We start from the raw sequence: 13,394 nt of genomic DNA, 5'->3' as shown, positions 1-13,394 counted from the left end.
GGAATGCTTGACCTTAGCTTCTCATGGCCTACAATTGCACGTTGTGGAATTCCATAGGGAAGCTGAGGTGCTGGTTTTAATCTTTTAGTGGTTTGGATCCTGATCCCTTGAGATGAGTAGAGGGGCATGAACATAGGGGGCTATTGGGAGAGCGCTCTGAGCTGCTGATATTGGAACGTTTTCTGTTGCAGTCTGGATTTGTTAGGCTTTTCCACTACCTGCAACACCTACTACCTTGCTTTCTGTGTTTCAGGTTCGAGTGGGTTGAAGTCAGCATAGTTGTGAGCGGTTGCTGTCTGTGTTCCTGCAGTGATTGGCAATTTCAGAGTACAGGAAGAATGCCCCTACATGTATTTTGTAAAATTGGAAGAAATAAATGATTGGCAACAGAGGTGAGGAAAGGTCACCAAAGACTTAATAAATGACTCAGAATCCATTGGGTTCTTCTGAGGGCAGTGTGAGTTAGAGGCTAAGGAGAGGTAATGCTGAATTTTGACACAAATAAAATAAGAGAAACATGATTAAATCTGGGCTGTCATCTTATCTTCTGCAAGCTGCAGGTCCTGCCCACTAACAAAGGGGAAGTAAACCTATTTAAGTGGCTAGTAAGAATTATGATATATAATTGTAGATACCCAAGGGCACTTCAGAGGCTGATCATAAACCAACTGTAATTCTTTATTTCCTGGTCTCCTTCCTCTGGGTTATTGCATTTCTGGCTTAGGTCCTCTTTTGTGACTCTTTAAAGGCCCCTTTAAGGGGGAATTTGTGACTCATTTTTAAGGATGCTCTTTTTACATGTTAGATAGCTTTATGTGCTTTTAGCAGAAACTAAAGGGGAAGTCAGTTGTTCTGCATTGCGTTGTGTAGTCTGTATAGTCACTTATGCATGAACAAATGTCTGAGATATCCCTCCATTGCTGGAAGGTCAAACGTAACATGTCATTGTAACAGACCACCTGAAGCAAGGTAGCCCCAACTAGATTAAAAAATACATATAAATATATATATATATATATATTTATATGTGTGTGTGTATATATACATATATATGTATAAAATCATTCACACTAAAGTAGTATCAGCACTTCCATTTAGAAACCTCTGATTTTAAGAGATTTCAAGTTTCGAATTGGCAGATTTGAAGTTTTAATGAACTGCTAGGATCACTTGGTGTACTAGAATTATTAAGATCTGCTCACATGTTTCCTTTAACCTCTAGGTAAGTTACTGGATAGTGTCTATTTCTAGCTGGGCTATTAAATCTTAAGAGCTAGATCATTAAGTATGTCTCAAAGCAAGCAGTTTTAGGATCCTAAAAGCGATTAATATACTTTAAGGTTGATTTAGATACTGCTGTGGAGCAGCATTCATCCGTTCCTCCATTTTTTCCATGCATTCCAAAATACGTAAACTTAAAGAATTAATTTTAAAAAGCCTTATTTTGCAAGTAGAGACAGTTTTCAGGGGGTTCAGGCGCCTGCAGTGTTTAGCAAAACTGAAGTCTTGATGTGGTAAGCAAAGAATATAGCAATTTTTTTGTATTAAAGTCTGCTCTCCACTTCCTTTGCCTTTTGTTTGACTATTCCTGCGGCTTCAATTTCATGGCAGCTGCTTGAATAAATGCATCCGAGTGGCAGGTTGTCACACTGAACAAAATCAAGACTTCTCTTAGTAGTCCCGTTTTGCAGATGTGATTTATATGCCTATGCTGCTATTACTTGAGCTTATTCGTACTTGGTGAGTAGATCAAAAAGGAGGATGCTACTACTTATACCTATATGGATGTGTTGCATTAGAGGTTGCTCGACAAATTTATGAAAGATGCATCCTTTTATGTCAGTAGTTCCAATTTATATTGGCTTAGCTAGGAGTAAATTCAGTTAATCCTTACTGGGAATTAGGTATTTGGAATACCTTGATTTTTTTTTTCTTTCCTAAGGAACTGAAATATTTTACATTGAAGACCCCTGGACTTGCTGTAGGGCGAGTGAAATCTGGGATAGGCAGCAGGTCAAACTGCAGATTTTAATACCTGAAGGTATCTCTAAACCACTCCCAAATTCATACTATGGAGAGAATTTCCATGTGTTGGCTACCTAGTGGAAGCCACGAGGCAGCCAGTTCATGGGAAGGCTTCTGGCGGTTTCAGCAGGTTCTGGCTCATGCCCTCAGTCTGGTAGTACTTAGGGTGAAAAATGTGGGAAAGGAGGATGTCCTGTGAAATGCAGTAAGGACAAGAGCTACTAGCCTAGGAACAGGTTAACTCCTTCTTGCAAGCTACGAATACATATTCTGGGGAATTTTTTAGGGAAGAATTCTTTAGGAAGAGACCTTGAAACAAGCATTCTGAGAACCTGTCGCCAGCAGAGGTGTCACTAATCAGAGAGCAGATTAGTTTATGCTAATCACAGTGTCCTCACCAGATTCCAGATATTCAGAACTCCTTGTTTCTGCTTTTGGCTGTTGCATGTTGCTGCTTTTCATGGCTGAACTGTTGTTATACTTTGTCTTGCAAGTGGATGTTTTACTTTCACAGGTGAATTTGTTTCTTTCTGTTTTCTTTTTCTCTATTTTCTTTTTTGATTGTGAAGAAACAGAAAGTCTGCATGAAAGGCACTGTGTGCCTTGCTTAAACAGCAGCATACGACATCCTGCAGAGACTTTGATTTTGCCGCACTTTTTTCTTTATTGTATTGAAGTATTTGTAGTAAAATTTAGATACTGTGTTGCCTCTTTCTGGTGTTTCTAAAATGGAAGCTGTAGGCCCATGCAATGCTGGATTTAATTTATTCAGAGTTCCTTATCTTATCATCTATGCTTTTGCATATCCAAAGTTAATGGATTGGCCATTCAAATTAGACCAGGAAGAATACTCTGTGAAGTTTTTGCTCTTCTGCAGCCTTTTAAAAAATAATTTGAAAACTTAAGTCACTGATTTTTCTTTTTCCTTCTCAGAAATATACTGCCATTGGACGACTGGGCAAAGCTACTGATACATTAGATGCTACAGGAAAAGTAACTGAAGAAAAACCTTATGGTAACTGAAAATTGATCTATAGATCTGATCTAATTTGAAGGCAATAAGTGGTCTCTATTGCCAAAAGAGGAAATGTTGTGGACTCTGTGAATTAAATTTAAATGTCAAATCAAACTAAGGTTTTCACCTTCAACTTCAGTGCTCACGTGATTGGGTCCAGCTTTAGGTAATTAGGTCCAGTGCAAATGTTCGTATCTATTGAGAAAAATAAAACAAGCACTAGATGAGGAGAGAGAAAAGAGAATTGGGCGGGACTGTGTCATTCTGTATCTTTTAACAGGCTGACAAATGGTTTGCTGCATCCAGTAGAATCTTCCTCTTTCTGTGTGCAGTCCCATGAGAGCTCTTTTAGTGACACCCTCCAAGACCAATGGAGGGATAAAGTACTGAAGTCTTGCCTCCACGAAGTCCCTTTACCTACAGACCGGTCAGCATAAAATGTGGCTGACAAACTACTCTCTACAGATGTTCACCTACCAAATCTTGCTTGCGGGCTGTCCCCTAGCAACTTTAATAAATGAACTTTTCTGACCCACAGAGCATAGTGCAAGGGTTTAGTGCTTTAGAACTAATCCTGACTGTGGCTTTGTCAGAGTGGACGTTCCACAATACATTCAGAGCTGGCTTAAAGATACCCAAGAGTATCTTAGAAACAATATAGGACTAATTAGAGGCACAGCAAGCGTATTTGCCATTGGTTCTTTCACAAGCTGGGGAAAAAAAGTAATAAGTAACTGGTTGCTTAGCAACTCTTACAGGTCCTGTACTGTTTGTTGTACCTAGTAATAGGTACATTAAATGTATCATATTTTTTATAGTATTTTTATTATAAAATGGTAACCTGGATTGTTTTTTCCGTCATCTCCTTTCTTTTGCAGTCTTTCTTCTTGCACGAGGCATGCAAGTGCAAGTTTCTTTTCCACTTTAACTTGATGGATCATTCTAAATTGTATTATTTACTATGTGATATTACTCAGAGATCTTTGTTCAGTTGTTTCTATTTCAGGATCAAATTCCAAGTCTCTCTAAGCTTTCAAAGGACTGACCATCTGCATGGTATCAGAGTTGCTAATAGCCTACACTTGATGATCGGTCCCTGGCTTTGCATGCACCTCCCAGCATGTGGAATGCCATTGCTCTGCTACACTGACAGTTCGTTTTAGAATACTGGCAAATAAACTGTGAAATATCATTTCAAGTAGATACAGTAGCCATTATCAGACTAAGGTTTAAAGAACCCCCTGTTCCTGAAATACTAGTCTTGCTTTTTTTATTTTATATTGCTAACTGCAGAGAGAATTTGCAGTAGTTTTCAGAATAGTTTTCATGAGCATTTCTTTCAGTGGCAGCTCTTGTAATAGTAGTTACCACCTCTGCACCACCTCTTCTATTATGGTGGTATAGCTTTTTGTGAGACTGTATGGCAAGCAAGCTTTGGGAACTGATTTAGGTTAAAAATAACTGCTTTTGAATTGAGTCTTTTAAACTGAGATCAAGTTACGTGATCTAGTTCATGGTGCAGTCTGAAGAGCAGTACTGGCAATACCAGGGCAGTGCAGTGGGTGGGGGACAGAGTTTCCTTTTGCTGAGGCTGACTGCTGAAGGAAGTGCTTATGGAATTGGCCCCTGCCACTTTTCATATTGGTGCAAATCAGATTTAATTTTTTCAAAAAGAAGAAATAGAGAACACACATTCTCTTTCTCTTCATGTGTTTCCTTTCTTCCTCATCTTCTAACAGTGCAAGTATTTCCAGTCTTCTCCAAAACAGCTTGGTTTTGTGCTTGATTCTCTTGGTGACCCTCCCATCAGTAATACTAATTGATACTCTAAAGTGCTGGAATATACGCAGCAGATGTTTGAGCTGAATTTCAGCTTCCCTTTGATACCTAGAAGGATCCTTGGAGATGCTGAGCATCTGCTAAGGAATACAGAATCCTGCAGTGCCAGCAGAATCCAGGATTGGGCCTTAGTGCGGAGAAAGGGCAAGAAGACAGCTTGCAAGGTGTTTAAGTCCCTTCTTGAACAACCTCATTGGGTCCTGAGAGGAAAGTGTCTGCAGAAAGTTGCTCGTTAGATGAACCATAACGCAATAGAACATTTTAGTCCTCAAAGCATCTCCAGAGAGCAGTTTAGAAAGCAAGCTATTGTATACATATAAGTTACTTATAATGAAAGGATGTGTCGAAGAGGGCTGGTTGTCTTTAACTCCTCCCAACCTTTTGATAGTTTTTTTTGTTTGTGTCTTGGCAGAGGAAGAGCTTACATTTCCACATGAAATTAGCTTGTGGTTTCATACTGCTCCCAGGCTATCGGAGTGGATGATGTCTTTGGAAGCAGCTATGGTTTAGTGTTTCTCTGATGCTTTCTAGAGAACACTCTCTAAAATTTGTAGCCCTCTGTAACTATGCCCAGGAACGTGCATTCTGAAAACCATTTCCTCCCAGCTGCTTACAGGCTAAATCCAGGCATGGAGAAGAGAATTCATGAGGATTTTCTCCAGGCCTCTGCTGATTATGCTGAAATATGTGTTCAGTGGAGCTTCCTGAATAATTAAAAAAATGAGGTAGTCATTTCAACAGCCTGCTTATCTGCTTGCATGTAATTTATACTGCAGCATACTCAGTTGAGGTCAGCTGCTATAGTTCTGCGAAATTGTCATGGACAATTCTTGTAGTCTTGTTCTGTTTTGCTACAGTTCTTTAACAAGCATGGGACAACATCACTTTTGATGGAGGTTTCTTGAGGCCATGGCGCAATCGACACCTTTTGGTTCAGTAACTTTATTTAGCATTCTTCAGGTTTGTAGTAGGAAAATAAGTCAACAGTTATCTGCATTGAGACGCACAACTGTCCTTAAATTCTCGTGTTAGAAGCTAATAGGCTTATTCTGGATGTTTTTAGAAGAATTGGAGACCAGATGTTTTGGGTGCCATGGGATGCTGATAGGAATCGTCCATAGGAAGAAACCGACACGCTCCCGCTGTTGCTCTGAGGGCTTAGGAAGAGATTTAGAAAACATTGTGGAATTGCATATATTCCAAATAGTGTGTATGCAGAGCAGATGCAATAATTTGTTCTAAGCTAGGGCTGTCTGGCTGCTGGGTTGGAGGGTGAAAAAGCATTTTGGGATTGGATGCAGTTATCCAGTGGGCCGAATCTAGGTGGTCCTCACCACTGGAATCATTATGAAACAGGGTGGCAGTCTCCCAAGCCTTGCCCAGAAGGGCAAGGATCTGCAGTTTTAAGTCCAGCTTCTAGTAAAAATTTATGCTTTGTGGTATAGCTGATGAGGATGTTTGGTATTTATGATCAGGATATTGGGAGAAGTAGGCTATCCCTTGGTAGCAAGGGCAATAAGGATCTGTGACAGATGTCCCGCAGAAACCTCTCTCTACCCTTTGCTCTCAGGGAGTGGAGAAGGGGAGTCAAATTGGGAGAGAAAGTTTTGGAACTGTTAACACTAACCTTTGTAAGTATGTTTGTATCTCATGCTTTGTGGAGGACTGAGTCCAAATGCTGCCCTAAACTTATTGACTAGACAAGCTGTTAACCTGCTAACCCCAAGCCTTCGGCCAGGCAAGAGACCTCTGGGCCTAGGGCCAGAAGGAAGACTGTTTTTCTGGGCAAGACTGAATTCCCTCCCACCTGTAAGCATGGATGTAATGACAGCGGGAGCTGAAAGGCAGCAAAGAAAAGGAGAGAGTTGACAGTGCGAGCCGCGTGCTCTGCATAGCCAGGAGTCTGGTCTGAAGCCTGGGCCAAATATGCAATGTAGACTTAGTGAAACTATTTGGGACAGGATTAATAAGGCATTCTTGTCTGACTGAGAGCTGGATAAAAACACCAGCTTGTGTGTTGTTCGAGGAAAAGGCAGACTCTTAAATGCCACCCGTAAATGGAAAGGCACTGTATGCTGGAGGGGGCAGGGGGGAAAGGCATGTTTTCAGAATTTGTTACTAGCCAGCTTGAGCCATGAGATATGACAGAAGACAAATATGATTTATTCTGTATCTTAAACTCATCTATAAATATTTACTGTGATAACACACCACACAACCTTGTTTGTTAATGGCTTAATACATCACAGCTCACTTTTTTTTCCCTTAAATAGAGATTACCTTTAGCATGAGTGATTACCTCAGAGGCTAGATGTATCTTTTCATGTTAACCTCTAAATCAGGGGAATATGAGACCAGAGCAGGAACTGAACCCAGGTGTCTCATTTAATGCCCTAATACAGATTGAATGCATGGGGTGAAAACTGAAAGACACCTCCAAATGACAGGCGTGCTGAGATCTTACATACTGAATCTTGCCCTGAAGCAAACAGCCTTGCAAGAAGGTGACAGGATCACAAACGTGGGGTGGAGTCAAGCTAACTTTTTGCCATGTGATTTTTGTGTGGCACCTTGCTGGACTATAGTACTACACACAGCAAGACTGTGAAACAGCCATTGCAGAGGCACTTAGGAAGAAGCTCCAGGCTTACTATGAGAAAGATTTTGACATTTCTTCCCCATATTCTGATGTGCACTGTTCTTTCTCAGCATCCCTGACTGATTTATGAGCCTTGTGAGCTTGCTGTTAATGACACTTCTTCTTGAGACAGCTGCTAGGGAAAGACAGACCGGGCTGGGGACAGCATCTGCTCTTGAGGTTGCAAAGTGGGCTTTGTGAAAGTGAGATAACCACATTGCTGTCTTCAAAAGTTACCGTGGAAAGAACTCTTCCTTTTTACTTGCAGCATGCTTTGTGAGAGCTTCAAGTAAAAGACTGTACCAGGTAGAATAAAATATAACAATAAAATATAATAAGGGGTCAATAAATAAATTTTGTTTATGTTACAAGATGCTGTTGACTTCAGTAGGGTAATGCTAATCAAATATAACTTAGGAGAAATGGGACTCGTCAAATCCTAGTCAATCACTGAAGTGCATCATGGTTACGGATCCTCTGTTTGTGATCCCTAAACAAATTAGGGATGAATGTCATCTCTGAGTAGTATTTCAAGGGACCGACACAGTCACCTTAAGTTGCAGTTTTCTAATAGGGGGGGCATATGTGTGTGTTTGTGTTCTCTAAAGAGAGTAGATTGCGTAATGCAGATATTTCTTTAAAGGCTTTCTTCAATAAAATGGCCGTACTTAATATGTAACAATACCTTTATAAGCATCTGCAGGTTAGATATTTGGTAGCTAGGGAAATGCAATGTGCTGTTACGGATGCTGTCTTTACCAGAGGGGGAAAAATTACTTTTGTTCTCTAATAACCTGTGTATCTTTCTTTGCAGTTAGATCTTCTTAAAGAGAAGCTGCCAAGCTTAGATAAGCATTTTATTCTTTTTGGTCCTTAAACAAAAATTAGAATAGGACAACTTTTGTAGTTTTGCATCGTTCCCAGAAAAATGAATTTGCAGTCCCAGATGAGAGAAGTTGCAAAACAGAATTGTGTATTGGGAGATTTCTGCCCTTTTGGAGGTGTCCAGACAGTCTTAACCACCTTGGACAGCTTGTTTCACTCTTTTTTTTGCAATAACTCACACTCCTACCTACATTCTGTTCTTTCTTTCTTGTGGCGTTCTTCACTGAATCTAAATTCAAAGCAGAGGGACCTCTTTTTTGTATGTTTTTGCAGAACGCGGTTGATGTCATTAGTGCTATGTGAATAATCGCTGCTAACGTGCCTGTTGTTTTCTTTCTACAGATCAGATAACAAAAGGAGATCTTGAAAATGTGCTGCAAAAGTTCACAGGGGACATAATGCAGGTTCCTCCACTGTAAGTTCTACAGTATTCAGACACTCTCAGGAGCAGTGTTCAGCTGTCAGGACTTGCCAAGAGAAGTCAGTTCTGTCAGAAATAAAAAGGTACATTTTTGACAACAGGATAGATGCTAGGCAGACTTAGGAGTTTAACTTGACACATTTGTAGCTGCAGGTCATGCTGATTTGAACATCAGCGACAAATGGTCACTTGGAGTCTGTTTTGTTGGTAAAGTAGAACAGGAGTCTTAAACAGCTTTTGCAGGGCTTATGGGGTTCTGCCCTGTCTTCTAGTTAGAAGGGAAAGTCTTGAGACTTCAATTTTAGATGTGGGGTGGAGGGACGCTTTCTGACATCAGTGTAGATGTGCCTTAAATGGCTTTCAAATTCGTTTTCTAAAAACTCTGTGTATAAATGATCAGTGATTAAGCTTCCTTAGCTTAACAAATTTCTTCTAGTCAGGTGAGCCACAGTAAGTGGTGATGTGCAAGTGCTTAGCTTGTGACGGATGGCTTTTATGGTGATTTAAGCTAACATGCTTTCCTTTGCATTTGCAATGGGTCAGTTACTGTGGTTCCACTGTGAGTTCTGTAAGGTCAGTTATTTGGTAGGTATTCTGTTTCGTCTGACCTCCGTTGTATCCCTCAGGGAATTTGAATAAGACCTTCTTTTTTTTTTTTTTTTTCCCCCCCCCTATGGTCATCTTTCTTTCAGGGCCTGAGTTGGACCTTTGGATAAGGTCTCATGATATGTTTTTTTCATTTGATAGTGGTCCCCTAAACACTGTAGAACAAGGTTATGGTTCAGTCAGGGGAAGACTGCACTGAGTCAGTTAAAGACACAAGGCAGAGTTAGAGGAGGGAAGCTGCCTGAGCAACTTTCACCTCCCAGTGCTAACATAGCACTGAGACTCTGCGACTTGCGGACTTCTGAGAGGCAGTTTGTTAGCCACAGTTACAGGTGTTGTACCCCGATAGAGACCCTTTGCTTTCATAAACAACAAATCAAGTGATGAAACACTTGTAAATTGATACAGCAAGGAGTAAATACAGGACTGTCTCTTGTTTTCCAGTTTACCTAGCAAGTGGTGAATTAGATTATTCTGTCTTAAAGAGATTTCAGCAGCACTTGGTACGTTTTATTTTTCATGAGCTCTTGGAGAAGATCAGAAGGGCAAAAGGTATCCTATTGTAGTACAGCATTAACAGGATCTGGAGGATGGGAAGCTTGTTCTCTTGCAAATGTATGACATTTTTGTGCTCTGTTTGGTCAGCTATTCTGCTTTGAAGAAGGATGGACAAAGGCTATCCTCTCTCATGAAAAGAGGAGAAGCAGTTGAAGCAAAGCCTGCTCGGCCAGTAAGAGTGTACAGCCTCTCCCTCCAACACTTCCAGCCACCACTGTTCACACTGGGTAAAGGCCATAGAGTGATGCTCCCAGCTTGTTTGTTAGAGCTTATTTGCACTTGGAATTGGGACTGAGATAATGAAATGGGTTTTGTTTCCCTTAGCTACTTATTTTGGTGTGAGCCTACGTGCAGAGACTCCCACTCTGCAGTAAAAGCACTGTATTTTGGTTTTAAGTTAAGCTGATTATGTGTAATCTTTCTGTGAGGGAAAATTCTGAGAGGCTGGTCAGGGGGTTATTTGCATCTGTCCATGACTGCACAACCTCCAGCTCACTCCTCCTTTCTCAGGTCTGCTTACTTCACTTTACCCATTCTTTTGCTTGGATGCCCAAACCTACTGGTGTCTCTCCCAGGGTGCAGCAAGGGCCAGTGTGGGTTACTGTCAGAACTCTTTCTGTTTTGGGAAGGCAGGATCTTATCCTCCCTTTTGCCATACATGAAACTTGGGTAGTACATTAAGAAGCACATTAATAAATAAACAAAATGCTTTTATAAATGTTTGATGCTGCTGTGAGGTCAACATAATCTTATGCCTCGGGGAGCTACCCAGTTGGCCCTTCCATAGTTCTCTGGACTAGATGTTATGTGATGAGCAGGTATGAGTGAGAGAACTCAGTGCTGTGTTATTTCAGTCCTTATTTTGTGATGGGGTGACTAGCAGCTGATCAGTGGCAGAGGGGGAAGGGAAGAGCTGAGAGAGCAGGGAAAGTTAAAAGTGAATTTTAAAATGTCAGCAGCTTTTATTGGAGCAGCCGTTGCACTTTGTGCAATAATATCTTAAGTGTTGGTAGTCAGTTTAGGCTAGTACTTGAAATAACTTTTCACTGCTAGAAATATGAAACAACCTTTTGAAACTTCAAAATGAACAGGACTGAAACATTTATTCACATGCCACAGCAAGTACTTAATTTCTAGTGAGTTCAGTTGCCATTGTGTTTGCTTTCCCTCCTCTCTAGCTTAGCAGTCTCACCCACCCGTGTGTTACAGGATGAATAATTGATGTTGTATCCCATAAATATTTTATCACTGGGTTGTTTGCTTAGTGCATTTTTACATTTGTTTGGGAACATGGCTTCTATGTAAAGTAGATTTTATACTACGCTGGCAATTTACCATGTCACTGTTAACATTCCAGATGTTGAATGTGGTGGTGGCTTTTATGTCAGGAGCCTGGTCAGTGACATTGGCAAAGGTAGGCATGAAAAAAACATGACAGCTTAAGGAATGAATGTTTCTGTTAATAGAAAAATCATGTCACTTTCTATATCTCCAGCCACCAGACTTAGGTGCTATGTTGCAAAGTCGTACTCCTATCGTTTGTTCACTTGTTTCTATGTACTAGGGTATTTTCCTTTGGAATATGGGGTGATGAGAGTTAAATAATTGCCAGAGGACCCCGAGGAGGAGTAGAAGTGGGACATGTAATAGCACTGAGCAAGATAATACAAAGCAAGTTTTTAGATCTGGGGTTGGGTTTTTCTTTTCTCCTCCATATGTTAAAGCTAACTCAGAGCAAGGGTGAGAAGAGGGAAAAAGATACTGTCTTTTTAAACGTTGTTCATCACACTTTGAAAACAGATTGCGCAGAACATTATGATGCACATAATAAAACTGTCTGCTGGAAAGACTTCTCAATTTGTGATGTTTTTTCTAGTTTTTTCCTCTCTCCTTTCCCTGAACTGTGAGTGGTGTTGCTTTCCCACAGGGTTATTTGTCTTGTACCTTATATCTATCGAACTGCATAATGGAGAACAGACAGTCCATTAAAAATGTTTTTAATGATAGATTTGCAGATCAAAAAAACAAGTGATGTGGGGGAACCTCTGAATTTCAATGCTGTTCTTGGACTTGCCTAAGCACAAATATTCTTTCTGGTGCTGCGTTCTGAGCAATACTGGCTTGTGTTTAGTCCTTTAATGACAAACCAAGATAAAGTCTGTCCCCAGTTGGCCTCTTTTCAAAATAAATTTGAAGCGCAGTAAAAATCCTCCTACATTTGAGAGGATGGAAGAGAATATTTTAGTGTTAAATTCTAGGCCTCTGGGCTTTCAATTTAGCTCCAGGTGTTGTTATCTTTTGTAAGCCCTCATTATATAACTCCTTCCTACTGGCATTTATTTAACCCATCAGGAGATATGCTGGTTTTTTGATTCTTCCTCATCGCAGTTTATATTATCTTGATAGGTGGCACAGCATAAAAATGTCAAAAATCCCTTTTTGAAGGCAAGATATAAGCACTTAAGTGTGAAGGCCTCAGTCTGTGGGAAAATAGCTTATGGTCTTCTAAGTCACTTGTGAATACAGCATGCTCTGCTTTTATCTTATGTCATTACTTCTCTTTTTTTTTCTTTCTGATTTAAATCTGGAATACCTCCTGACAACTTTTTGTCAGATTTTCAACTTCATTATGCGGGAGATCTATTGAAATCAAAGGAAGAATTCCTTGCCTCAGATTTAAGATGATGTAAACGAGTGAAAAATCTTCATGAACTTCCTTCTCAAACTAAGCAGAGTAGCATTGAAGGCTACATGTAAAGATGTATACATACAAAGCATTTTAAATGAGTTCAAATAGACAGATTGGTCATTTACTTTTTTCTGAATCCTCTTCTCTTTGATACAGAACTCTCTACCTGTGCCAGTGTGCAAGAGCTGACCCGAACCAAACAGGGGCCATTTACGCTAGAGGAGCATGCACTTTATGAAGACAAATGGACAATTGATGAAATTGCACGATCCTTAGAGCATTGCATGTCTCTTCTCCCAGGAGAGCCATCTCATAAAAAATTTAAGACAGAGGCTCCTGGAGAAACCGCTGTGAGCTGTGAAGATAAGTGATAAGTTGGGTCAAGGAGAAAGACTGAATGATTGAGACATTTTAAGATTGGATTGGGATTGTCTTGCCTCTTGTGTGAATTTACAGGCCTGTACTGGGAGGGTGACAAACTGCAACGAAAGAAAAATGATTCCTTTCTTTTTTCCCCCTGAGCTAGACTATGCACCGAAAATATCCACTGCTTGCTGTTTCCTGATCTGCTTATTTCCCTTGTGGCCCACTGTAAATGGGTCAGCTACTAATGTCAAGTCGTCATAAACTCTTTAAAGAACCTGTGGGGTGCGAAAAGCTATGGCTTTTGTAACTAATTTGTCAATAAAAATTAAGATTTGCTAAACGTGCTCCAAAG

General features: G+C 40.3%; 1 protein-coding gene across 1 annotated transcript in view; it reads left to right on the top strand.

The window, feature by feature from the left end:
- Positions 1-13,382, top strand: part of TRUB1 (TruB pseudouridine synthase family member 1) — a 29,845-nt gene extending 16,463 nt beyond the window's left edge. The window contains exons 4-8 of the mRNA XM_068951635.1: positions 2,959-3,040; positions 8,745-8,817; positions 10,075-10,214; positions 11,345-11,401; positions 12,833-13,382. Of these exons, the coding sequence (XP_068807736.1) occupies positions 2,959-3,040; positions 8,745-8,817; positions 10,075-10,214; positions 11,345-11,401; positions 12,833-13,047 (567 nt within the window). The 3' untranslated portion in view covers positions 13,048-13,382. The remainder of the gene's footprint in view (positions 1-2,958; positions 3,041-8,744; positions 8,818-10,074; positions 10,215-11,344; positions 11,402-12,832) is intronic.
- The last annotated feature ends 12 nt before the right edge of the window (positions 13,383-13,394 follow it).

The sequence above is a fragment of the Struthio camelus genome, chromosome 7 (genome assembly GCF_040807025.1).
Source record: "Struthio camelus isolate bStrCam1 chromosome 7, bStrCam1.hap1, whole genome shotgun sequence".
NCBI lineage: Eukaryota > Metazoa > Chordata > Aves > Struthioniformes > Struthionidae > Struthio > Struthio camelus.
Note: the sequence above shows the minus strand (reverse complement) of the source record. Positions and strands in the feature narration are given on the sequence as shown.